The sequence below is a fragment of the Pseudoliparis swirei genome, chromosome 16, assembly GCF_029220125.1.
Source record: "Pseudoliparis swirei isolate HS2019 ecotype Mariana Trench chromosome 16, NWPU_hadal_v1, whole genome shotgun sequence".
Taxonomy (NCBI): domain Eukaryota; kingdom Metazoa; phylum Chordata; class Actinopteri; order Perciformes; family Liparidae; genus Pseudoliparis; species Pseudoliparis swirei.
The window spans coordinates 6760244-6786122 of NC_079403.1; the positions used below are offsets into that span (position 1 = coordinate 6760244).

Here is a 25879-nt window from a genome sequence, read left to right on the forward strand (position 1 = left end):
CGTAGGTTGGGTTGAAGACGGATTGTGATTGTAATTTGCAAACTTAAAATCTCACTCTTAAAGGGCCAGTGTTTTGGATTTGGCGGCATCTAGAGCTGAGGTTGCAGATTTACAATCAACTGAAATGTCTCTCCTGTGTCAAGTGAGCAGAGGAACTACGGTGGCCTTTGAGGAAATGAAAATGTTTGGTTTGTCCGTTCAGGGTTAAGGTTAAGGCTGTGCAACATAGCAGATCCCTAGATATAAATTGATTATTTTAAAATCACATTTTATTCCCTTTCTGCCAATCGATGCTAAAAAGCTGCAGAAATATCAAATAAATGCTGCTCACTGGCCCTTTTTAAAAAGCATTATGAGCTTTTCTTTTGTTTAGTCATTGCCTTGTTGAAACTCCCCGATGCTGCTTTGGCTATACCAAGGTAGGTTTAACAGATATATGTTCAATGATAGGATTAACTGGTGTTTATTCTCCTGACATTTTGGGGTCCTTGCACTAGGATTTGACATTCACCAGCACAGGTGAAAACTTCTGCAAACTTGTGCGTTGGATTTCATGTAGATTGTGTGCCTTTTACGAAAAAACAACAATGCCTCCAAGGATACAGTTTGCCCTTTTTTTTGGATGTTGGTGAAACTGAAATCAGCTGCTTCAGTTGTGGCTGAACAGGGAAAGTTTTTCAGAGACATTTCCGTCTCTGTGCTACAGCCGTTGCGAGGAGATGGCGGGGGAACCTCTTTCATGCCAGTTTGAATGTGGGCATCCATTGGCATCCACTGGGAAACCGCCAAGTCACAGCCAGACGAGGTTCAACTGTGGTGACGGTGGCGCAGACGGTCGGCAGCAGGACGTCGAGTCAGATCGAAAACATTGTGGATTGAACAGGCCGGATTCTAGTGTTTCCCACCGCAGCAGACACGTTACACCACCGAAAGCACTCAAATACTTTCCCATGCAAAATAGATATGAACCGTCTATGGCAGGCCTATTCAACTAGCGGCCCGCGGGCCGGATTTTCTTATTCGGCCCACTTGCTGCTGAAGTTGAATAGCCCTGGTATGGCATCACTCACCACCGCTTTAACGACTGTTAAAAGTTCCCCCATTTTTTGTTGCAGAAAAAGAATCAAGAAATCTCGCATCATGCCCTTTTGCCATTTTTAATCGATGTTTGTTTTTTTACGCGAAAATAAAAATTACAATTGTTTCGTTGGTTTTAATTCAGTTACAGCAGCCCGCAACACATACATAATGGGGAAAAAGAAAATGTAAGAATACAAACACTTTAAAAAGTATTTACACAAATGTACAGTTTATACAGTGACTCCAGAACAATTGGGATTGTGACTGTCAGAATATGAATGTAAACTCTCGCAGTAAGAATAACGCTGGTGAACAAACGTAAATATTATGTTGAACGAGAATCAGGTTTCAGGTTTTGGGAAACATGGGCCTTCATATAGAAAGGGCAGGTGTCGTATCAGTGTCTGACATGACAGAGGGACGTTTGGGAGCTGCCTGTATTTGACTGAGCCCTCCTTTTCCCAGAGCGCCAGCGCACACCTTCACGATCCTCACGAGGTCTTGTCTGAAGCGCACCCCAATGAAGACGTACAGGAATGGGTTGAGGCAGGCGTGAGTGAACGCCAGGCTCTTGGCGATCTGTCCAGCCACATCGAACCCGTACACGACGTTACAGTTGGTGATCGTGGTGTTCGCGGCCTGCGCGGCCTCCATCATCAGCAGGCCGTTGTGCGGCAGCTGAGAGAGAACGAACACAAGCACCACGACGAAGATGACGCGGAGGGCCTTGTGCTTCTCGAAGCTCTTGGCCTGCAGGAGCGTGCGAATGATGACCGAGTAACAAAACAACATGACGAGTAGGGGGAGGAAGAAGCCCACGCAGATCTGCAGGGACAGAACCAGGATCTTGGTGCGGTTGTACGCGTTGTTCCAGAACACCAGAGCGCAGAAGGACTGCCCGCTTCGGTCCGGCTTCACCTGGGCGAAGAGGAACTCCGGGAGGGCCAGGAGGGCGGAGACGAGCCAGACACCCAGGCAGGCGAGCTTGCTGCAGAGCAGCCGCTTTTTCTTCAGGTTCTGGGCCTTGGTGACTTGTACGATAGCAATGTAGCGGTCCACGCTAATGCAGGTGAGCAGGAGCATGCTGCTGAAGAAGTTGATCTTATAGACCGCCGACACCATTTTGCAGAGGCCGACGCCAACGACCCAGCCCTTGACGGCGTCGACAGCCCAGAAGGGCAGCGTGCACAGGAAGAAGAGGTCAGCCAGCGCCAGGTTGAGCAGGTACACGTCGGTCATGGTTTTCAGGCGGTTGCGCACGGTGGTGTAGATCCAAACCACCATCAGGTTGCCCACGGCGCCGAGGAGGAAGATGATCCAGAAGAGAGGCGGTTCGTACTGCGCGCGGAAACCCCTCACCCAGATCCTGTCACACATGCCTGTCGGCTCGGAACCGTAGTCGTCTGGGTATTCAGTCGGGCCCTGCTATCCAACACAGGAGAACTGATTAGCTTACTCAATATTAACCCTCCTATTACCTTTGGGGTCCATTTGACACCATTCAATGTTTAACGTCTCGAACATTTTTTATTGACATCATCTTTTTTTGCTTCATATTTCATGACTTTTCCTAATTTATTGGGGACAACGGGGAAAACAGAAAATTCACATGATGATATGTTTTCACTGTCCTGTACACAACTTGTACACATCGGTGTTCTTTCGGGTCAATTTGACCGCAGGCTGTTTTTCACTGTGTCAAACATATAAGAAATATCAACTTTTTTATTTATTTAAAGGGCTATTTAGGTAGTCAACAAACAAACATAAAGTACCTCACACTTAAACTTGGGAAACAATATTAATTCTAATAATTTTCTGACGGTTTTAATTGCTGTGGTCAAATTGACCCCGAGGGTAAAAGATGTCAGTACATTTGAAGGTAACAGGAGAGTTAAAGAGGTTTTTTTTGCAGCAGACACTGGTGGAAAGTAACAAAGTACATTTCAAGCACTGTACTTTGCACTTTACATGACTCTTTCCATTTCTCAGAGGCAAATATGGTGTTCCTCACTCCAGGACATTTATTTTGTACCTTTGGTTACTAGTTACTTTGCAGATTCCGAGTAGTAATACAAAATATAACTAAGTACAGTCCAGTATTATGTATTACTATGGATAAAAATAATCATTGCTGGTAATCACAAGCTACCTTGCACTATAAATATTTTTTTTTATGTATGAAAATACACTTTTTAATCTTGATTCTACTTTTGGACTTGTAACTAAGTATTTTCCTTCAGTTCTACTTGAGTAGAAGATCTGAGTACTTCTTCCAGCGCTGCCTTTTGTTCTGCTTTTCATTTCCTGACTCACACACTGCTGTAAGGGTTTCACAACACGCTTCTCGCGAGGATGCAGCGATACGACATGAAAGGCGGTGGGTGACGTACATGCAGAGCGTGCAAAAAAAGAAGAAGAAATTGCTCTCAGGTGCAGGTGTCGTGACTGTACGGGAGAAACCACACGACTGCACAACTTCCTGCTGCAATCCAGGCCGAGGGAGGGGTGGGTAATCGATGGTGAGGGGCTCCAGAAAGGGGTGCGCAGCAGAGCTCAGCACCCCCCCAAGCATCAAGTTTAGATTTAGGGCAGAGATAAACAACGAGTGGAACATGTGACGCTGATGCAGCTGTGAATGTGGCGTGTGAGGATCCTTCAGATGTGTGCTGTCGACATATTTGCACTGCAAAAAACACAATTCTTAACAATAATTTTTGCCTAATTACTCACAATTACCGAACAAGAAACATTGCAGTGAGACGGGTCTTGTTTTTAGAGAGTGCATTTTAAAAAAACACTGCCTTTACAGCATTACAGGCTCATTATGCCACATGACACTTTTACTCGTGAAATATAGCTAAATATGAGTTTCCCCAGTTATTCCTAGATCCGTCTTTTTACTTGAAAGGCCTAAATATTCCATCTTATTTCACAATATCTTACAAAGAATTTTAATTTGGCAATGATTTTGAATTATTACAAGCACTGTAAAACCTTGTATTCATTTTTTAAGGTCTTTTTTTCCAGTGTGAAGCCTACATGCAATCAAAAACATAAAACATAAATAAAATAAAAAAGTAAGAAACTGCACTGTGATATTATCATATATCATATTTAAGAAACTGCATTGTGTTCTACAATATGGTGTTCTTTAAAAGCATACTGTAAATACTACAGCATAAACAAACATGCACGTTTGTTTACATGTGTGTGATGGCAAGTAGTGTCAGCTGTGTTCTACTACAGCCCTTTTAAATCAAGCGCACACCAACATGGACCATACCACTGGTTCAACATTTTCCACTGGTGTCGCGGCTACAGATAATTATCTCAAATTAATACTTACAGTTCCAGAATAATTAGTTCCAGCATAATCAGTTCCTGTGGTCATGTACGTCGTAAATGTCTCTTCCATGTTATCTACAAAGAACAGAAGGATATTAATATAACACACTTGTAAAAAGTTTTTTTTAAAGTTAAAAAAATAATGAAATATAACATTAACGGTTAAATGTAAAATGCCCTGTTCATCCTCCACAGTGTTGTCGTCGCTTACCCACTGGGTGATGAGACGGAGGAGGCGACCTCTCAGTCACAGCTCTAGTTTTTGTCTGGGTTGTGCAAACTGGTCTCTCTAACACACAGACGCATCTCCTCTGGCTTATATGGTTTCCCTTTAACCACATGGATCACGTGCTGAATCGCATCACTCCATCTCCTACTCAGTTTGCAGACAACAAAAACACCCACGACCCTTTGTGCTGTGGATTTCTTACCCTAAACACAGCTATATATATATAAAATATGCATTGATTTGAAAGACAATATGATGTTTGAAAGCTGTGCCGGGGTTTCCCTCGGGAAATATGTGATGTTTAACCCACCGAAGCGTGGCCATCAAACTGGAACCAAAACAATGCACCCACATTCCTTCCACAGCCGATTAAGTCGGGACCAAGTCGGAGCCTGTTTCTGACACACTGTGGGTGCACAGGTGGAGCACTTAACGGCACAGATGATGAGTGATGCATGAAACTGAAAACCTCGAGGTGTGATTAAAGATCACATCTGGCGGAGGTAGTCCGTGTCGAGACGCCGTAAGCCCCATTGTTACATCGCACTTCCAGCTGTCTGAGGCTCAGGTAGTGTGGCCTAAAACGACTGTCCAAGACATCCATTATCTTTCCTTTTAAGATGTCTTACTGAATACATGTGTCAACAACATAAGGAAGTCTTTTTCAAAGGGGAATTTCTATTTCAAGTCAACGCTGATGAAACAACATCCCCTTTTTATCATGAGATAGAGTACCCGACATGTTGAAGTGCATTTAGTATTGTGTATTGTGTATGCATATATGTTGTATATATACATATATATTTTATTTTATATTTTGCTTTGTATGCTTCTATATCTTTCATCCCTGTTTTTTATATTTTATTTTTTATTTTTTATTCTTGTGTGTTTGGTTTATTGGTGCTGCTACTGCTACGACAAATTTCCCCTTGCGGATTAATAAAGTATATATCTATCTATCTAAAGGAACAGATTAACCTTTTGGGACATAATTTACTCTCTTGCTGAGAGGTGGATGGAAAGACCAATCGTTTGTCTGTTCAGTCAATATGGAACCAGGAGTCCTATTTCACAAAATGTCAAAAGATGCCTTAAACCTGGATTTGAGTTTGTTCCATCCAAGTTAAACTAAACTATAAGTCCGGCTCGCACTGCAACACCAAACCATGCAATAGTCTAACTTCACCTGTCAATTCCTGCAAAGTAAAAAATGTCATGTGATGTGTTTTGACAAAAAAAACAAGAACTTTGAGTGAATATAGGGAAATGCAAAGGTCATTGGTAATGCCTAGAGTAAAGGGAAATGAAGAGCACATTGTTGACAAAACGACAAAACATGGCTGGGTAGAGAGTCCCCGAAACAAAGCTGAGTTTACAAAGCTGAGTTTACAAAGCCAGGGTGACGTGGTTTTAAAATGTTTACTCGTCATCAGAAGTTTTTAAAAACCAGTTTTCTGCTTGTTCCCTGTGAGTGTGTGTTCCTCTCGTGGGGTTGTTTTGGCCCTGATGAAGGACAAGCATGTGGTCTTATCTTCTCTGTTTCACTTCTTGGCCGGATGTAACTTTTGTAAGCATCTTGTGAAGAGGAGACGGGGAGCGCGTGGTCCATCAGCTCTTCTGATTTCCACCTAACGACCGGGTGCGTTTCTCTGTTTTGCTCACAGGAAGCGGCTGCGTCACGATCAGATCAGCATTATTATCCTTCTGGGAACGAGCTGTCGAAGAAAGCGGTGCACTGAGAGGTTTCACTCACGCAGCCTCGCTAACGGCAGAGAGCTCGCTGTGAGGGTGGAAGACGATGCAGCATCAGGGCCCAGGTGGAAGTTATTTTGTTGGGAACTGCTGAATGGTGTATATGGATGGAGGTATTTCATAGTGTGTCTTTGCAATAATTTGGTAATTTGCACTACAGTTGCTTTTCTAATGGTCTCCTAAACCTGTAAATGAAAAGTTGTCTTCCATATTTTATTGTTATTATGTGTAAATGTTCTGACTGTTGGTTTACAAATGATTTATAGTCTCCAGTGTAACAAAAACAAACCCATGAGAGTGGTTGTAGAGTGCATGATCAAAGACGAGGGGATAACTTATTGAAGAATATCTTGTTGAGATAATGTGTGTGGCATTGTGTTTGATTAAACCCTCTGTCATCAGCATAATTCAAAATAGCAATAGCATATTACTGTTGTTATTTTTGTAGCAGACACGTGAAAAAATAGCCTTTCCTTAAACTCTCATTCATTTACTTTGAATGTTTTATCATAACTTTGCTTATTATCTACGGAGAAAAAAGACTCATAAGATTTGACTGAGTACTTATCTCACGGTAATGTGTGAATAATACAAGCCTTTGTTATAACACATACATATATGACAGGAAGAAAAGGGGCAATTCTCCCTCAGATCAACCTTTACTCTCCCCTTTATCCTCCGTAATATAACTTTATTTTGACATGCCTTCTGATATATATGATGTTATTAGTTAATTCAGAACTGTTGCATATTCAGCCAAAGCGTCATCTCCTTTAAAAAGGCAATAAGCCTCACAAATAATAAGAAGTTCCCTGTTTTAGTTTACAGAAGCCAGTTTGAGTGTTGAGTCATTTGCTGAACTCAAGCTAAAAATAAACCACTAAGATCATTTATCCTGGTTCTTTGCAGTTCATCGCTGACCTTTAAATACTTGTTAGATGTTTTAACTGTATCACAAAGTCTTTATTCTCCTTTTGAAAATAAAGAACTACAACAGTTACAATACTGGTTCTGGGGTCACTGGAGGCCATAATACCCGAGTATCAACAGAAGCCAATGGACCCAATTGACAATGACATGGTTGGACAACAACTGCACAGGTAGAGGCATAAAGCCCAATATATACAGAAGCTAAATGTATTTTAGTTTGGAAAACATTAGACACCATAAGGGTACATGTATATTATCTCAACCAGGAGTAAACCATGAGGGGATCCTGTGTTTGTGTGTGAGTGCATGTGTGCACGTTTCCCTGTCTGTCTGTCCGCAGATAATCTTGCATACCACTAGATCCCCCAGCTTGATATTTTACTGTGTACATTTATGACTGTATGTGTCAGGACCTCTTGTTGTTGTGGTGAGTCACAATATTTAAATTTATTTTATTGACGACTTTAAACCTTAATTGAGTGCTGACTCCACTTAACAACAAGTGGTCGACAAATAATTCAGTTTGGAAATTCTGCTTCTGCTCGGTATTCTGAATTGATCCTCTCCAGAATTGGTCAAACAATTATGTTTTTAATTTATTCAATTAAACATTTGAGCAGTGGTCGTGAATCTGCACTTTAACGAGAACACTTTTCTAGTATTGTCTTTGAATTTAACGTAACATCTGTAAGGGGAAATAAACATAATTTTTATTTTATTTTTTAAAGCTATACCTACTTACAGTAAGTTTCCATACCATAAACTCTTTCGACAGCTCTGTGAAACTGATGGTTTGGGCAGTTAGAAGCTTTGTGGTCACACAGTATAGATTTGTAATGAAGGACCGAGAGAATAAAGCTATCACGCCACACCGTACGTACATCACCTTCCATTCAGAAACTTGTGTTATTTCTCCTCCAGCCACAGTGGACTCGTTGGTTCTGGAGAGAAACTAAACAACGGAAGCCTTAGTCCTGCTGGTGAAACTGAGAAAACCCGTCTGACGCCTGCCTGGGCGTTGAGCAGGAAGCTCCAGTGAACGGGGACACGGCTCTCACATGTCGCCCCACATTGTGGGAAAGTACTCCCGGCCGGGCTGCAGGGTTGAGTTCGGTACCGAGAGACGCGAGCCACCACTTCCTGTGTAGGCCGCTCGCTGTGATTTACAGTATGTCGTGCACCGAGAGACAACTGCTTAGCCTTTGCGTCCATATCTGAAATTATGGTCTCTCCTTAGATGCTACTATTAGAAAGCAGATGCATGCACGCAGAGGAAATATTATTGTGTTTAGTATTATATACACTGCCGTTCAAAAGTTTGGGGTCACTTAGAAATGTCTTTATTTTTTAAAGAAAAGCACTGTTTTTTCAATAAAGATAACATTAATCAAAAATACACACTATACATTGTTAATGTGGTAAATGACTATTCTAGGTGGAAACGTCTGGTTTCTAATGAAATATCTCCATAGGTGTATAGAGGCCCATTTCCATCAACTATCACTCCAGTGTTCTAATGGTACATTGTGTTTGCTAATCGCCTTAGAAGACTAATGTCTGATTCGAAAACCCTTGTGCAATTATGTTAGCACAGCTGAAAACAGTTATGCTGGTGATATAAGCTATACAACTGGCCTTCCTTTGAGCTTGAAGTTTGAAGAACAAAATTAATACTTCAAATATTAATCATTATTTCTAACCTTGTCAATGTCTTGACTATATTTTCTATTCAATTTTCAATTCATTTGATAAATAAAAGTGAGTTTTCATGGAAGACACGAAATTGTCTGGATGACCCCAAACTTTTGAATGGTAGTGTACCCTCCACGTGGGTGTTTTCTCATCAGTGCCCTCCCCCCCCTCCCCCTTTTACACCACACGTACAACTCCTGCACATGACGCAAAACCAGCACGAGTTTAATTTAGGACAGACTGTGGCTTGAAGAGTTTAGAAAACAACAAGGGGGGGAGGGGCTGGTGACCACTAACCACCACTCTGGTACAACCGATGCAAAAGCAATGAGGCCTTCATACGTGCAGCTTTGGAAGCAGATGAAGTAACTCATATGTTAAATTAGCTCATTCACAGAGGATCTGGACAGGACTCAGTGTGAATAGCAAAAAAAAGCACTTTAATAAGGCAAGAGGATCCAAAAAGCAACAAAGTCCAAAAAGGGGGCAGGCAGAGAATCGGAGGTCTGAACAGGCAGGTCAGGAATACACAGGGCACAAGGAAGATGGAACTAAAGACAACAATCCAGCAGGAGAAAAAGGGAACGACAGGGAAACACAGGTGTACGGCATGAGACACTAACGAGACGAGAGTGGCTGAGAGCAGGTGAAGGGAATGAACCAATCAAGGAGACAGCGGAGACAGAGAACAGGGCCTTACACAATCTGTCTGATTCAGCACAGAACCACTTAAGATACCATCTTAAAGCGTTGTGGACTGTGGAAAATACACACAGCCTTCCCTGAAGGCTCGGGTCTTGTCTGTTTTGACCTCAACAAATATAAATGAAGGTTTCGCGTGACAAATGACAATTATTGCTTTATCGTTATCCTCTTTTCTTCATCTGTCTTTCTCTGTCTCTCTCCAGATTAATATAATATACTAAACAATTAGAAAAAGAGTACCATTCAAAAGAGTGTACGTCACACACTGCCTGCGTCCTCCTTCATCACGCTGATTGGGGTATAAGAGACATCCTGGAGGCTCGGTGAATGGAGCCATCCTCAGTCCTAAAGAGGACAAATGTCTCTCTCACGTTTATGTCCTGACTTGTAAAATCAATTAATGGTTAAAACATGAAGCAATACTGCATTTTCAAAAGAGCTCATCATAATCTTCTGAATCCACATCCACTTCAGTATTTTACGTGTATTTGTGAACAGTAATCGTATGAATTGAGGCCACATTTAGCCACTAAGGTCATTCATTCCCATGGATAAAGCCCATCATGCTTTATGCTGAGGCATATAGTTTTAAATGATTTGCAGTCTGGCGCCCCCTCATTGAAGAAGTCAGAGATATTTAATCAGTCTAGAATTGAAAATAATCAATGTCACACTTTGTATTTTGGTTATTTATTGTTTATTGCCAGACAATACCCTGAAACCAACCCCACCATGTAGTGGGTCAGAGAAGAGAGACATGTTGTGGGTCAGGCCTTCACAGGGTATATTCATCATGGTCCTAGACAGAAAAATATTACAATACAATCAGAGGTCAGAAAGCTTCAGTCTTCAGTGATTGTACTTGGTGTTTAAATGATTAAATATACCTTAAGCTTAAAGTGGAAAAAACTATTACTTGACTCACTAAGAATGACCACACGTTTATTTGTCAACAGCTTTTATTTCCCCATAATTTGCACAATACCAACAAATGCACATCTAGTGTAGTATAAGGTTGATGTATCATACTCTGCAAGAACATTACTTCATGAACATCATATATATATATATATATATATATATATATATATATTCATTTTACATCACCCACAGCAATACGAAATGTACACAGTTAAAGATTCCAGACAAAAATATTCTGTGCCCATTTGTGTCGGGGGAAATCATTCAGGATCACGATCCACGTCATTCAATAAGCAAGAGCAGGGCAAAAAACTAACGAGGTTAAAATGTTAAAATATTGGCATATTTCCGACGATCAGACTTTCACAGAATGTCAGATTGTCGGAAATATGTTTTGTGTGAAATGCAATACATGTTTGAGGTGACAAATTAAAGCAGGGGTGACCTCAAAAAGATTTGGTAAACATGACTTTGAAGCTGTCCCCTATTAATAAACCTGAATGGCTTGGGCTTGGCTTAGGGTCTAACTCGACAATATTTTGGACTGACTGCTAAAAATTAAAAACACAAAATGTCAACGATCAATACCCGCTGCTGGACTAAGCTAAACATCACCTACAACCATCTGGTAGATGCAGTCGCAGTGCGTCTCCTTCCAGTTGGACAAAGGCCTCTTCAAACAGGGACGTGGTGGTTATTGCATCGAGCACACTGAGGGGAGTCTACTCGCTACACTCCGCTCCGCTAACTGGGAACGTAGAAAGAAAAAGAAAAAAATCCACAGCTGGAGAAGGCTATCTTGTCACTGATGACCCCCTCCCCTCCCCCACTCCGCTCACACTCTTTTACTAAAGCCAATCACTGCTGAAGATGCCAGATAAAAGCGCGAAGAAGCAATCCCTCGTCCAATTTCTCTGTCGTCTCTCGGCGGTGGAACCTGTCCGGCCCCTCTGGACCGCCTGTTGTCTGGAGGTACGACTCATTCATTGGGCTCGTATCTGAAACAGACGAGGAATAACAGCGTTACAGACCGGAAAATAGAGACAAATATATATGAAAAAGCAAATCGTCAAGCGAAGGAATGGAACACAGGCGGCTGAACTGAAAGAGGCTCATAGCGGTGCGTCTGCTAGTTTTACGTAACATGTCATCGGTTGTTTTATGTTGTATTTTTTTTCAGACATCCATTCGTTCATTCCTCTGTGCACATGGTGCTTTCTGGAGGATTGCGTTACGCCTGACGCTCACCTCTGCAATCGTTTTCTGATGTCTTTGATCTGCTCATTTTTCTTCGTCAGGATCTCCTTCATGTTGCGGTAGGCCGCAGTTTGCTGGAACTTCTTGTCCAACTCCTGCACGCCACACACACACACACACATGAAAATAACCGCAACAGAAGCTGAACGCACCGACACTGAGCCGTTTCCGTAACTCGGGCGGGACTGAAAAACATGTTTGAGGAAGCCTCTCACACGGGTTAACTTGCAGATGCTGGTTAGTGTCGGTCGTGAGGTCAAAACAAAGAAAACACACACAGTGACACACACCTTCTCTGCCAAGGACAGCTGCTCCTGCACTCGCAGGAGCTCATGTTTGGCAGAGATCAGGTTCTCCTGCAGACCCTTCTGGGAGGCAGAGTTGGCGCTCAGAGACCTTTCGTAGTCGTCCCTCAGAGAAGCCACCGTGTCCTCCAGGCCGCTGATCTCCTGGGATTGAGCAGCCAGCTTGAAGGAGGGGGAAAAAAACAAGCTCAAAATCACTGCCGTCACTACCGAATCTACATGCCCTACTCCGATTACACGGGGAGAGACAAAAGCAACTCTTTGATCAGATGGGTACATACCCATCGAGGTCCAAAGTTAGCAGATAAAAACCAAAATGACAGCAAATGTTCAGATGCAACAAAAAAAATAGAGTTTATAAAAAAAAGTATGACGGTGAGCAAATTCAAAAAGTCAAAATGAAGATGACGCTAGATTGCTCAGCCCAAAAACTCCAAACAGTACCTGCTGGTCCCCTTGCACCTTCTGAAGGTCTTTCAGGGCTCGGTCTGCTTTGGTTCTCTCGTCCAGTGCACTCATCGCCTCAGGAGAAGAATCGGAGCAGAAGGTTCACAACGTGAACTGGTGCATGAATCATAAGCGATGTTGCGGTGTTTAATCATGTTTCTGCTCTACCTGGGATTCTAAAGTCCGCATTCTGGCTTTCAGTTTATCGTTTTCCTCCTGTAGTCTCGTTATCTCCTGGGGGAAAAATATATATTGAAGATGAGGTGCGGAGGAGCGTATGAATATGATTACGACGTTCACAAGGATTACTCCGTCGGCATTTCCTGCGATGTATTTCCGTACCTTGTTGAGAAGTTCGGACACACCGCTTTCATTCAGCGGTGCTAGTTTGGGTTTATTCGTTTCCTGGTACATCTGGGAATAAAGGAAACACTTTAAAAACACATCGACTGTACCGTCACATTGCCCGTATGTAAGATGTAAATGTAAACACGTGTGGGTGTCGAAGCTTTTCAGAGGTCAGGTGTGAAAAGTCAAACCCATGAAACAGCGGCATATTGTGTTACAGCGTTGATATGTTGTTTTTTTAACTGTGCGTCGTGAAAGCACACATCAAACTCAGCGATGTGTGACTTCTTAACCGCACGGCTACTCGTGAAGGGGCAGGTGGCCCGACATATAAAACGACTTGAAATGCACAGCAGCGTTGCTCTCTGGCCACTGAATTCCTCGTGGGTGTAAATATCCTTCGAAACGTGTGATTAATGAGCTCGCCGGCTGTGTGCCGCGTGAAGCGCTGCACATTATACCTTATCGCCGCTTTTAAAGTCCGTCTTCTCAAATTCAGCCACTTGTTCTAACAGCTCCCTGTATGGGTGGAAGAGCAGAGTTGGACCGCAGAATAATGCAGAAAAGATTATACAAAATGCTCGAAATGTTATCAAATATTGTTGAAGCGGGGTTCATAGACATGTTGACAAATGGATTTCCATGACCTTTCCATGACTTTAAAATCAATTTCCATGACGAAACATTTGGTGAAATCTCAATGTATAAATGACACAAATGAATGAGAGACAATAGTTTGATTAAAAGAATAAATAGATACAAATGTTTATTCTTTTGATCAAACGGCGTAAATAAGTCAAAATAACAAATTTCCATGACTTTTCCAAAACTTTAAGGATTTTTTTTAAGGACTTTTCCAGGCCTGGAAATAACCAGTTTGAATTAATTTCTTTATAAAATAAATTTTAAAATTAAGTGTGGAACTGATCTGATTGTATGTCAAATATGTGTATCTCTTCACACAACTGTCAGCTTTCCACCACAATGTTTTTTAGTTTTTTTTTGACATTACAAAAATAAAATGCTATTTGGCAGTTATGTATCTTTGGCAAGGAAAATAAAGACCCAATTGTTCTGGATTGGCAGTTTACCACTTATGATATACGATGTATGCTTGTGAACAGAACAGGTTGAATGTGGTTTTTAAAAAGCAGCGGAACACACGTCGACTGTGACTCGGGGCGTGTTCCTTGCTTTGTACGGCGTATCAGTCACGTAGGGCTGAGAAAACAAAACAACAACCTGGAGGGCCTTTTCACCCACCCAACATGTGCATATTATAAATAAAATAAATGTTCCAAAGCATGCGCAAGGTGAAAGGTTAAAGAGGTCAGAAGTTGTGCAAAGGTCAAGTTATTGTGCACTATGTTATGAAATTAATCCACATGACAACCTCAACCTGACCATATTTGTGCCTTCATGTCAAGAGAGTGAAGTACCTTCTGACAGCAGATCTAATGTGATTAATATTCATTTCAGGTATCACTCGTGCATAAGTGCATTGCTCTATGTTCGGGTTGGAAGATGAAGAGCCTCCCTTGGCACCATCGCTTCGTAACAACGGGACAACCTTTTATATCATTCTGTTTTATCACGACTTCCCCACTTTAAAAGAATGCACTCATAAAACATGACCAGTTAATAATCACTCACGGTAAAAAAAGACGATATTTCTAAAAAAATATGTTTGCGAAATGATTGTAAATGTGTAAAAATACACAATATTGAAAGGGCAAATATTTATTTATTTTACGGATTAAAGAGTTCGTTTTTTAGATTTAAATATTTATATATATAACTGCTAGGACTTCAAAAATTAAAAGAATCAGATAAACAATTTTCTTTTTTCTCAGGAAGATATATTGCGGGGTGTTCCATTACTATTATGGTCTTGGTTTGAGATTCATACACATCGTATGGCGGTAGTCGTCTTAAAGTATGGTATTTTGTATAATTTTGTGAACTGACATTAAAATGTCTCATGTGGCAGTAGTTGTGGTTTTCAAGCTAAATGAACGTTACTGCAAAAAAGGAAACCATTGTAATGGGTAAGAAAAGGGTTAAATGACAAGGCGATGACCTTTTTGCCTTGCATACATACTGTAAACGTGCACGAGATCGAAAGCTGAACAGCTGCAGAGGAAATGGCACAATGTGGAGGTGTTATTCTCATGAAAGTGGAGGCGTGCTGTGTGTTTAGAGGCCTAGCGCACTTCTTACTCTGGGACGCCACTCTGTTTGACCTTGAACTCGCGTCACATCATTTAAAATCATTTTATTGTCATGTTTTCTGTGCACAATTTGTACACACTAAATAACATTAAAAAATAACTTTCAGGACCCAAGAGGCGCTATGTAATATCTGAATAAGAACGTGATGTACTGACCTGAACAGGTGACCTTTCGTCAAATGTTTGCTTCGTGTTTCTCGGTGTATTAACACTAAAAAATTCCAAAGAAAGCCTAAAGCTGCTTCCTCCCTCGCTGCTCACCTGTTCTCAAGCTCGGAGATATCGCTCTGCAGTCGAAGGTAAAACTTCTCCGCCTGTGAGAAGAGCTGCCTGAGCAGCAGCACGTTGGTGTGAGCCGTGTTGATGAGCTCCATCTCCACCTCCCCGCGCACCACCATCTGCAGCCCGTCCAGCATCTCCTTCACCTCGTCCACTGTGAAGGTTTCCTCCACCAGCCTTCAGAGAGAAACACACATGCATCGACATCACAGTTCCATCTTCACTGAAAAGCACGCCGTCGTTGGATTATATACGACCCTTGCATTGAAAACATACAAAGAATGATAACAAAAACTTAAGTGTGACCGGTCACCTGCTATCTTTGAGTTCTTCAAAGCACGAGTCAACGGTCTTAAGTCTCAGGACCATCTTTGAACGTGCAAATCGCATGTAATTGATGACTTCATTCTGATGGTGTTCATTAAACCCAAATTCAGCCTGCATGGGAGACAATAAGAGAGAAACGAGGAACGTTAAAGAGGCTCTCGCCAAAGTTGAAAAATGGACAGAGAGACAGAGAGAGAGAGAGAGAGAGATTGTAGTGGAGAGCACGACTAGCGGATGAGCTAACTTGAAGAGGATTTCCCCACGCTAAGATGTGAAGGCCTATTCACACACACGGTTCTAACTTTGAGGATGTCTGCTATCCGTCTTCTCGTCTTTATATAACACTGAGTGAGATGATTAGCATGCTAGCTTCTAAAAGCAAACAGATGGCCAGGTCTGGCCTGACGCCCCACTAAAAATGAAAACACAGCAAAACGATAGCAGCTACTTACCATGGTGGCTTTGCAGCTAACGTTCACGTTGCTAAGCTAGCGTGTAGACTGAGATGATCCAAACGGGGGGAAAGGATGTTTCAGCCTCTAATTTAGGCCACGCAGCGAACAGTCGAGAAGCTAATGGCAGTATGCTGGAGTCGAGGGTTTCGGGACACCTTTTGGGATGATAGTTCAACTCGGCGAAGAGGCTAGACGGAGGTTATATCATAGCTATAAGATTATCCGGCAGATTGGCGAGCCGAGCTATCCAGCTAGCGAGTGTTTGCCTCGAGAATGCCTTGGTAACGGAGAATAGCGTTATTGCCTTGGTTACTGGAGGTGCGTTCAGTGGCGCTACGTAAAACGTGAAACGAAAAGTTATAATAATAATACTTCGAATTTATAAAGTGCTTTTCGAGACACTCAAATACGCGTATGATTTTGTGTTATTGACACAAAATGTTATTATATAAAAGTTAAAGAATGAATAGACATGTGACTTAGTTGTTATCGTAAGATTTAATATTGTATACAAAGGAGCTCGTTTCACAAGTTATATTCTGTCATTCGCAGTTTGTACTTTCCATTTGTATTTATTTTCTATTTTAAGAACAAATGTTTCAAGAAATATCAACTGTTCTGAAAGAGGTCATTTTTAAACAAACAAATATTTTGTTGTCAAAGTATGATGGCAACCAAGATTAGTATTGTATCTCTGTCATTCATAGTTTTTTTTATTTTTTATTTGACAGGTTATAGGTACAAAAAGGTTGAGATTATTTGTATTTAAATGCATAACATGTATTAACGCGTAAATAAACTGCAAATGGGCTTGAGTGTTAAGTGTGTGATATTGGGCAGCTGGTGGCAGTATTGAGCTGGAAGGTGGGAGAGGTCCTGAGAAGATGTAGGGCAGGCTTATAGGCCTCAGCTCGTCGTCAGCAGTCTATACTGACTAAAACACTATGCTGTTTGTTTCCTATGGCACTTACAGCTCATGAATTAAAAAACTTGAGTAGTCAAGCTACTGGTCAAAACAAGCTGACATATTTGATACTCACTAGCCCAATTTTGCCTGCATCTCACAGTCACATAAAACACTGCTTGTAATAATAATAATAATAATAATAATAATAATAATAATAATAATAATACATACAATTTCTATAGCGCTTTTCATAGTACTCAAAGATGCTTGTGTTTTTTGACGTATGTTTTCTGATAAATAAAAAATATATATAATGTCTAAATTATGATTGGTAGATTATGCCTCCATCAGCAGTTTGGTAAACTATTTTATGCATATGGCCGTGTTTGTATTTGCATATTTACAATACAATTACCCAGGTATAATACATGATTCAATTGATTAACTGATTCGACTCATCATAGCTGCTTCTATTCAATTCAATTCTTCATCAATTAAACTTAAATGACTGCATGTGAGCCAAATAAAAACGTCACAGAGATTGTGTTGCATTGCCTACTTGTAATATGGCTAAAAAAAAAAAAAAAAACATCATCCATTTTGTTAAGGGCTCGAAAAAAAAAAAAAGAAACGTTTTTTTTTCATGTCTCTTCTCTGTAATTAAACTAACAGACCAATAAGCAGCAGGTGGTTGGTGGTGAACAGATAATCAGAATGAAAATGTGACCATGTTTGTTGTGACTCATCAAATTCCTGTCAAACAATCAGTCCAGTCCAGAGACCAAGATGTTTCCCCTTTACCTTCAATCGCAGTAAGTGACTTACAATTTTAGATGAATAATATACACCACACACCTTGATTGGGGGGTGGGGTTATTGCGAGAGAGTAAAAGTATAAAGCAAACAATCAAATGAGAGTATAAAAATGTAATGTCTACTAAACAATAAAGCAATACACAGCATTACAATAAAACAGGATGAGCAGTTGACAGATGTATTTGAACTAAGCTGTTGTAGCAGTAGGATGGATATGACATGATATATTGACTGAAAATGGTGTGTACAGATTTTTTTTAAAGAACTAAATATCCTTAATCATTTAAATCCTTCTTTTGCGACTGTGATGAAGAAAAATGTGTGTACGTGCCTGTATATTTGTGTATGTGTGGACAGTTAATGTTTGTTCCGGTCTCAATCTTGATGTAGGCCCAACTGGTGTACTCTGCTATAATTGCACAGGTATTGCTGCATTGTTGGAAGAGTGTCCCTAGAGGGCACACTACTCTTTCCCCAGGCCACATTGTTATTTTACCTCGTAAGCTACCGATATCTGGAAACCTGCAAAAAATAATCAACAAATAAATAAATAATAATAGCAATAATACTCATGATAATAATAATTGATACTATTTGAAGTTGAATTGCTCTATAAATATGTTTACAGTCTCGATACGATATATACATATTACAATTTAGTTTCCATTTCATCAGATCGATTCAATTTTTTTAAACAGTCCGTTCTAATAAAGTAACTGTTAAAACCGAACAGTTGTTGATATGTTGTGAAATACAGTTGCTGTAATCGGTATAGTTTTGAAACTGTCAAACGGAAACAAAACCGTTTTGACTATATATGTCGTTAGCGTCGGCTGTTCCGAGGTCAGTTTCGGCTGTCCTTATCAATACAAACCCTGAGGACAATGGTGAAACCCCGATCTTGGGTCAGCATCTCGACAATTCCGACAAAACCAATCAGCTGACAGCCGCATGACAGGCAGGCCTCGCGCGTGCGCAGTAGCACACTCTCGGTACGAGGAATATGGCAGCGTCCTGAGCCCTGTTGGGGGGAATACGGCGTAACTGAGCACCTTCAGCATCAGAGTGGGAAAACTGAGAAGCACCAGCCGCACTCAGAGGAGGGTGGGGCTGAGGGACGCCCTCGACTAACACCCGTTAGCGAGTTTACAGGTAAATGTACCCGCCACCACCTGCCACCGCCATCTCCATGTTTGCGTGATTGAACCCCGTTGCTAATGCGACCAGCTAACTCGCCGCTAGCTCGAAGCTAACCCAACATTAGCCTGCCACTAGCCCCCCTCCCTTTTTTTTTTAGCATTTACATTTGGCAAACAAACGCTGACAGCACCAGTGTCTGCGCTATCTGGCATTCTAGTTGATAGCCGCATTGTTGCCGACATCGTAACGGACTGTGCTGTCGTGCTTGTTTTTAGCCTCAGTTAAAGCGTGTAGGCCCGCTGCAATGAAGCAGAATCCGGCTCGGCGCTGGAGCTGCAGGTGACGTTAATGCTGCTCGTCGCGGATTCACTTGACAGATCGGGACCCAACATTTCAGATGCATCGTTTTGGCTATTGTAGTGCATTTCGTGCAACGTCTATATTTATTAATATTTATATATATCTTGGCATGTAAAAGAGAATACAATTCACCGGTTTGATGAAGTAGTGCCCGAGTCGGTGGCCAGAGGGATATTGCTCTATATAAATTGGCAAACACAGAGAGAGCAACCCAACACGTCTCCAGTGCAGACAAAAGATGTCAAGAGGAAAACCGCATTGCAGAAACCAGCGTCGTATTTCCTAGTTTTGTCAAGACTATATCATATTTGATGAATATGTGGTTCATCCAGACTCCAGAGGGCCCCTGTCGCCTCTGTAGGTGATCATGTGCTTTTTTTATTGTGCTGTCAGTTGAGTTGTGGTCAAAGCTTTACGTTCAACATGATACCTGGGGATGTATAAAATGGTGAGGGCCATATAGTGAGACAATGGCAGATGATTATTTGACCCTTGTACCCACACTGATGATGCAAAATGACTTTTTTCCCCTTTTTATATTGTTCTTTACAAAAGGAATCAGGTGATCCAACTTTCTTTCTCCTGCAGCTGTGGGAAGACAGGATGGATTTAAATAGGCAGAGCAAAGGGGCATGAACACAGTATCAAGTGTTAACTGTAGTGACACTTACAGTATATAACCTGTGGCTGTAATCTAGTTAGTCGGCACCTAATCCCCAGTAATATACAGTTAAATGTTTGTTTTCATTTATTCAGATGTCAAATGTACAGACTGTCAAAAAAACTTGTGTTTGTGAAAGTTTCTGAGAAGTTGTGAGACCTGTCTGGAGCCAGTCATTATGTAAATATTGTGTGCTTTGCTTGAGGCCTGGCACCATTTCCATTTTCTCCACTGTCCTGCTGTTTCTTTTTGTTGTGCTTAACTCTGTCATGGACAGGCCATGAATAATTTCCTATTAATCTGCATACAAGTAAGACGTGGTGGGAGGGGTAATCACATGACCCAGTCCTGGAATCTGCCGTGGACTTTTTTTTACAGTCATCCCGGTGCCCTCAGCCCAGTAATGTGATAATAAAAAATCTGCACAGCCCTCTGGTAAAGATCCCGCTGTGCACTGTTTGCTGCTAACACCGATCACTGAAATCAGTATCTGCCGATCCGATAATACCGATCACCGATCACGGTGTCGATTGACGCATTCTATTTATTGTGTAGCATTATTGCCTAGGACTATGAGGAAATACATATATAAAGCACCTCAAACATTAAAGAAATTACAGATTTCTTTAAACATTTAGGACTTTTACTTTGAAAAATGTCCTAATTGATACATTAAAATAGTTTGATTGCTATTGTAGGGGATTTCAGATATGTATGGAACACATCTGCATCATTCATGTCTTGGAACTCTTGGGGAAATCTATTTACAGGACTTTTTTTAACATACAAAAGTCTGACTTATTTTTATAAACTCTTCCTTGGTACAGTAAAAATGTTTTAATGTTAGCATAATTTAAGCTAAATCTCAGAAAAGATCTATAAAGATACAAAATCAGTTCATTGTTTACTTTTATATGTTCGTGTATGATTTGTCGACATCTTATTTTGAAAAACGGATGTTGTTTCACGTGGTTCTTCTGCACTGGCGATTGAAACGTCTCTGATAGTTTTTCTCGCAGATGTTACGTCATCTGATCGGCCGTTTTGAGAACGCCGATCAAAACCGATAATGGGAATATCGGTCGATATGGATCGGCGCCGATCAGATCGGTGCATCCCTAGTATTCATTATGCAGCACCATGAATGAGTGTTTGAAAAAACACTTGGCTCTTGACTGTTCCTTGCACCTTTGTTTCTACAGCACAGGATTCAATTATTGAGACCCCAACACTGGCTAATCTTTACGGATCCTCGTCCGGTGCTGTGTCACCTGAAAGTCGCTCGCATTTGTGTCCCGACCTCTCTGAACAACAGGCAATCGTCCCCTCGGTTAATGGTGGTTTCCATCATTTGGTGATGTCTGGCTGTCCCGAGCTTCAGTCGCACACTGAAATGGAGAGGAAGAAAAACAGGAGTGTGATTTTTTTTTTTTTTTCCCGGATCCTGCCAGAGTGCTGACACAGGTTCCCCCTGTCACAGTGCAGCCGCCAGCAGATTACTGCAGTGAGGATAGCAGAGGCAGTTATGCCCCCAGTTTGCTCTGTTCTGGCCTGTCCACTCGTTTGTCTTTGATGCCTTCATCAATTTATTTGTTGTTGAAAACATCTGGCACAGAAATCTTAACCATCCCACTAATGCTCTGTGGTTTGTTTCTGGTTGGAAAAGGCAACTCTTTGTGTTTAGTGACACCAATAAGGATCCTCCTTCATCTATTGTCCAGGTTTGAGAGCATCTCGCTGTGGGAAAGTTACATTGCAAAACACTGAAACATGGCCTAAACTCTGTTTATCTAAAGCAATCAATAGGCCCAGCTGGCTTTGCGCCAGACTTCATTGACACACACTCAGCTGCTGCACTGTTCCGTGGCTCTGATATAAGACGAGAATGAAAGACCTTTGCCTCCTCTTTGTTTTGCTGAGTCGGCTGTATCCCGGTGGATCCCTCGGTATGCCGCTCATCAGAGTGACCCTGTGAAAAAACGAAAACACGAAGGAGAGCCAGCGTGTGGCTGTCGGAGCGGTTTGTAACCAATTAAAAGAAGTCATGTGCCACCAGCTGCACTCAGGACGCCGATGAAGAAGCGGCGAGACGTGGACGGAGAGGACGGCTCGTTGGATAATCACCGTTTACTCGGCATTGCTTCTGAAGCCGAGGGAGCGTCTGGCGGGAGTCTCTCCCTCCAGACTGCAAAATGTTGAACAACCGTGTGAAGCGTGTGCTGCAGTACATGGGAATGTGCGATACCTAAACTTGATGTAGTAATTACCCGTGAAGGTGCAGGCTCCTATAGAACCGAGACATGAAGAGCTTTTGGTTATCATCCTTCCCTTCTGTTGTGGAGTTAAAAATATAACACGTGATCCAAAGCAGTGTTCAAAGCGCTTACTTTGTGATGTTCGTCATAGTAACTTTTGCTCTGTTTTGTAGGTCCTGTGAAAAGATGAACGTCATCAAAGAAAACAAAGACATGGCCTGTTTCTACACCACCAAACACTCCTGGAGGGGAAAGTAAGGCCCACAACCTTTTTTTATTTAACCCCACCGCTGATCGGATTTCAGAGCTGGCTGTATTGTTTACTCCACATCTTCTTTTCTATTGGTTTACAAGGCAGCAGCTAACTAAACGCTTCCCTTTGTCACCTTGTAAAGACAGTTTGGGAAAATCCTGAACTCCTGACTCAGTACTTCCATTGTGTTGACTTCCTTATCAGAGCCAAGCCTGCAGACACCTGTCAGCAGTCACTGATCATTACTAGTGACGTCGAGATGTCTTATGACATTTAACCCGAAGACACAGATGATGGCAGCCAACACTCGTCTTTAGCGAGATACTGGACATGTACTGACATTCAATTAGTGTACGGATACAAAATATATATATATATTAAATATTATATATTATTATACTAATATAATATATTATTAGAATTATTATTATCTTATATAATATATTATTATTATAATATATATATTATAATAATATATCATAAATAGAGATAGATTAATTGATGGAGTACATTACAGGACAATAAGGCCAACAAACTGTGCATACGCTGTGAATATGTCCGGATGGCCCAATGTCCTCGCTCATCTCAGTGCATAGAGTTTCTACTTTCATGTTAAAGATTATAGCTAAATTACACCCTGAAGCCAATATAGGCCTAAAACAAGATGAGACTTGACATGGATACTAGGTGGCCCTGAAAGCGAAAGGATTTACAAGTTTGAGCCAGAGGGATCACGTTACCGATGCCTGCTTTCTAAATGTCTTTGTGCCATTACGGCCGGCCGTTGACTCTGGTAACCTAAGCAGGGCTGCGGAGCAGTTCGCCTTCATCAGAGCTTCATCCCGCTAATGCGTCCCGAAGTGTCCGTCGGAGACGAGAGCCGATGTATGTGTGGTGGACAGCGTAGGCCGACATCCCATCCTGAATGTTGGTCGACACATGTCAGCTGACCTGGGTCCAGCTCCGGTGAACAGGCATTGCTATCAGGCATGTCACAATTTATCGATATTAACATTTGATGGTCATCTCTCCGAAGAGAGAGATTAAAATTAGAGACAGAAATACAATGCAAGAGGGAGAGAGACATAAAACCCAAACTGTATTTAGTGCGTAATGTTGTTCTTGGATTGTTCCCATGAAGCTTGACTACAGTTGCAGACATCAGTGTTCCATTACTGACTACCGGAGATTACATTTTGACAGCATGTTCGTGTGATTTCCAAGGAAATTCAAAGAGTTTTCTGCCTGTCTTCTGTATGAAAAGGGCAACATTTACACAGAGCTTGAAGAGGCCAACAGAAAGGGAAAGTGTCAAGTCAGCAGATCCTCCTTCAATTGGCTTCACGCTCACCTCAGATATTGTGGGCATGGCAGATAAAATGACGAGTGCCTTTTTAACCCTTTTGGATCACATCCCCAGTCGTACTGTGCACCAATATATGCACAATCTCTTACAAAAACAAACAAATTATCTTTCTTTTCTTTTTATGAATCTGGCTTATGTAAGACAGCAGCGACAATGATCATGCCCATTGTCTTTAAGTAGGCACATTTATTATTTTTATGATAAAAAGTGAACTTGTGTTTCGCCAGTTCCATTTTTTTCATCTGAATGCAGAAGGAAATTTTACAATACAGCATTTTGTTTCCAGGAATGTTGCAACAGACACCAAGTCTGTAATACTGCAGATATAGAAGTATTGCAACACTTCCATCAGTGGGCCGTGTGCTCAATCCTCATCATAGCGCCTCATTCGACGCTGAATAGAGATTTAACAGACCTTTAATTTCAATTTTTTAAAAAATGTTGATTGCCGATTTAAACATAAAAACGTACAGTAGCAATCAAACTGCATAAAAGCTGCAAAAAATGAGGCGTCAGCTTGAAATCATGAGTTTAAATGATTTAATTGGATGATATGGCAGATTGGTCAGCAGACGGGGGGGGATGTAGTTCATCAGTTCTGCAGGGAGTTGAAGGGGAATTAAAGAATCCCTGATGATACGATGTTGCTTCGTAGTCTGCTGTCATGTATGTGCCCAAAACACGCGTTTCTTCGCCTTCCAGTGAGTTAACATCACTCGATGTCTGAGAGACCCTCCGGTCTTCTCTGATACTTTACGACAATAATTACAACGACAACAGCTCTTGGTTGAGTGCAGCAGCTTCCTCTCTCTCTCTCTGTCTCTCTCTCTGTCTCTCTCTCTCTGTCTCTCTCTCTGTCTCTGTCTCTCTCTCTCTCTGTCTCTGTCTCTCTTTGTCTCTCTCTGTTTCTCTCTCTCTCTTTGTCTCTCTCTCTGTCTCTCTCTCTCTGTCTCTCTTTGTCTCTCTCTCTGTCTCTGTCTGTCTCTCTCTGTCTGTTTCTCTCTGTCTCTCTCTATCTGTCTCTCTCTCTCTCTGTGTCTCTCTCTCTCTCTCTGTGCTCACGATCATGGTCAGTTAAAGTCTTGTGACTCCAGCTTTTAGAGATTTAGATTAGTCTCCTCAGGAAGGGCAAGTTCACGGTTTTTGAGACACATTTATTGTCCCAGAGTTTTCTGTCGTTTCAAGCACAGCAGCTCTTCCTCCTCTTCGTCAGAGCAGGAAAATGCAAATCAGAAATCTCATTTGAATCTTCCTCGAATGCCTTTAATCTTCCGACAATAAGGAAGCTGCAGATCCTTCTGTTTTCACCAGCAGGTTACACACCACTATATAGGTGTTCCCCATGTATTTTAATCCATATATGATGATATATGGATTTTAATACATGTTCATATATTACCTATCTGAGCATCACATTTAGCTCAGTTTCCAAAACTCTTTAATTCTCTGAGATCGAGTGTTTGTTGAGTCTTGTTCAGGCAATTATGTTGTTTCGTCCAAGCTTGTTATGTCGTCAAATGAATCTTCAGCTCAGTCTTTGTTTAAAGAGGAGAGGCCGTTGTTAGTCAAACGCCGGACGTTGCTTAACGTGACGCATGATGAAATCCCTGAAAGTGGAAGGAAAAGCTTTGGAAGACGATGTGTACAGTACAGCTGAATGAAGAGGAACTAATCACAAACTATATATGTGGTGAAAACTTATGTGATGCTGGATTAGAGTTCCCTTTTCTCCTCCAGTGGGAAAGCCACTGTTTAAAAAAAGAGTTGGCACAAATCACACATCCATTACATCACTATTAACTTTACGACTACTGC

The 25879-nt window shown here is 41.5% G+C and overlaps 3 protein-coding genes across 6 annotated transcripts in view; 1 reads left to right on the forward strand and 2 right to left on the reverse strand.

The window, feature by feature from the left end:
• Positions 1–1141: 1141 nt before the first annotated feature.
• On the reverse strand, positions 1142–4699 carry LOC130206268 (C-C chemokine receptor type 9-like). Of its 2 annotated transcripts, none has more exons than XM_056434156.1 (3): positions 4640–4699; positions 4430–4503; positions 1142–2502 (listed from the first exon to the last, which is right to left on the reverse strand). In XM_056434156.1, exons 2-3 carry the CDS (start codon positions 4496–4498, stop codon positions 1453–1455), a joined length of 1119 nt encoding a protein of 372 aa, XP_056290131.1. In that variant the 5' UTR covers positions 4499–4503; positions 4640–4699; the 3' UTR covers positions 1142–1452. The 2 variants fall into 2 exon arrangements, with proteins under 2 accessions (XP_056290131.1, XP_056290130.1); XM_056434155.1 differs by having other exon boundaries at positions 1142–2505.
• Positions 4700–10416: 5717 nt separating this feature from the next.
• Positions 10417–16607, reverse strand: lztfl1 (leucine zipper transcription factor-like 1). 2 transcript variants are annotated; one of them, XM_056434555.1, is made up of 10 exons: positions 16304–16607; positions 15838–15962; positions 15507–15701; positions 13476–13533; positions 13009–13080; positions 12835–12900; positions 12664–12741; positions 12205–12363; positions 11906–12009; positions 10417–11655 (listed from the first exon to the last, which is right to left on the reverse strand). In XM_056434555.1, exons 1-10 carry the CDS (start codon positions 16304–16306, stop codon positions 11637–11639), a joined length of 879 nt encoding a protein of 292 aa, XP_056290530.1. In that variant the 5' UTR covers positions 16307–16607; the 3' UTR covers positions 10417–11636. The 2 variants fall into 2 exon arrangements, with proteins under 2 accessions (XP_056290530.1, XP_056290529.1); XM_056434554.1 differs by having other exon boundaries at positions 12205–12381.
• A 2441-nt stretch (positions 16608–19048) lies between these two features.
• LOC130206087 (dnaJ homolog subfamily C member 13-like) overlaps positions 19049–25879 on the forward strand; it is a 30557-nt gene continuing 23726 nt past the window's right edge. For both annotated transcript variants that reach the window (XM_056433826.1, XM_056433828.1), the window contains exons 1-2: positions 19049–19181; positions 22619–22699. In XM_056433826.1, coding sequence (XP_056289801.1) covers positions 22632–22699 — 68 coding nt within the window. In that variant the 5' untranslated portion in view covers positions 19049–19181; positions 22619–22631. The remainder of the gene's footprint in view (positions 19182–22618; positions 22700–25879) is intronic.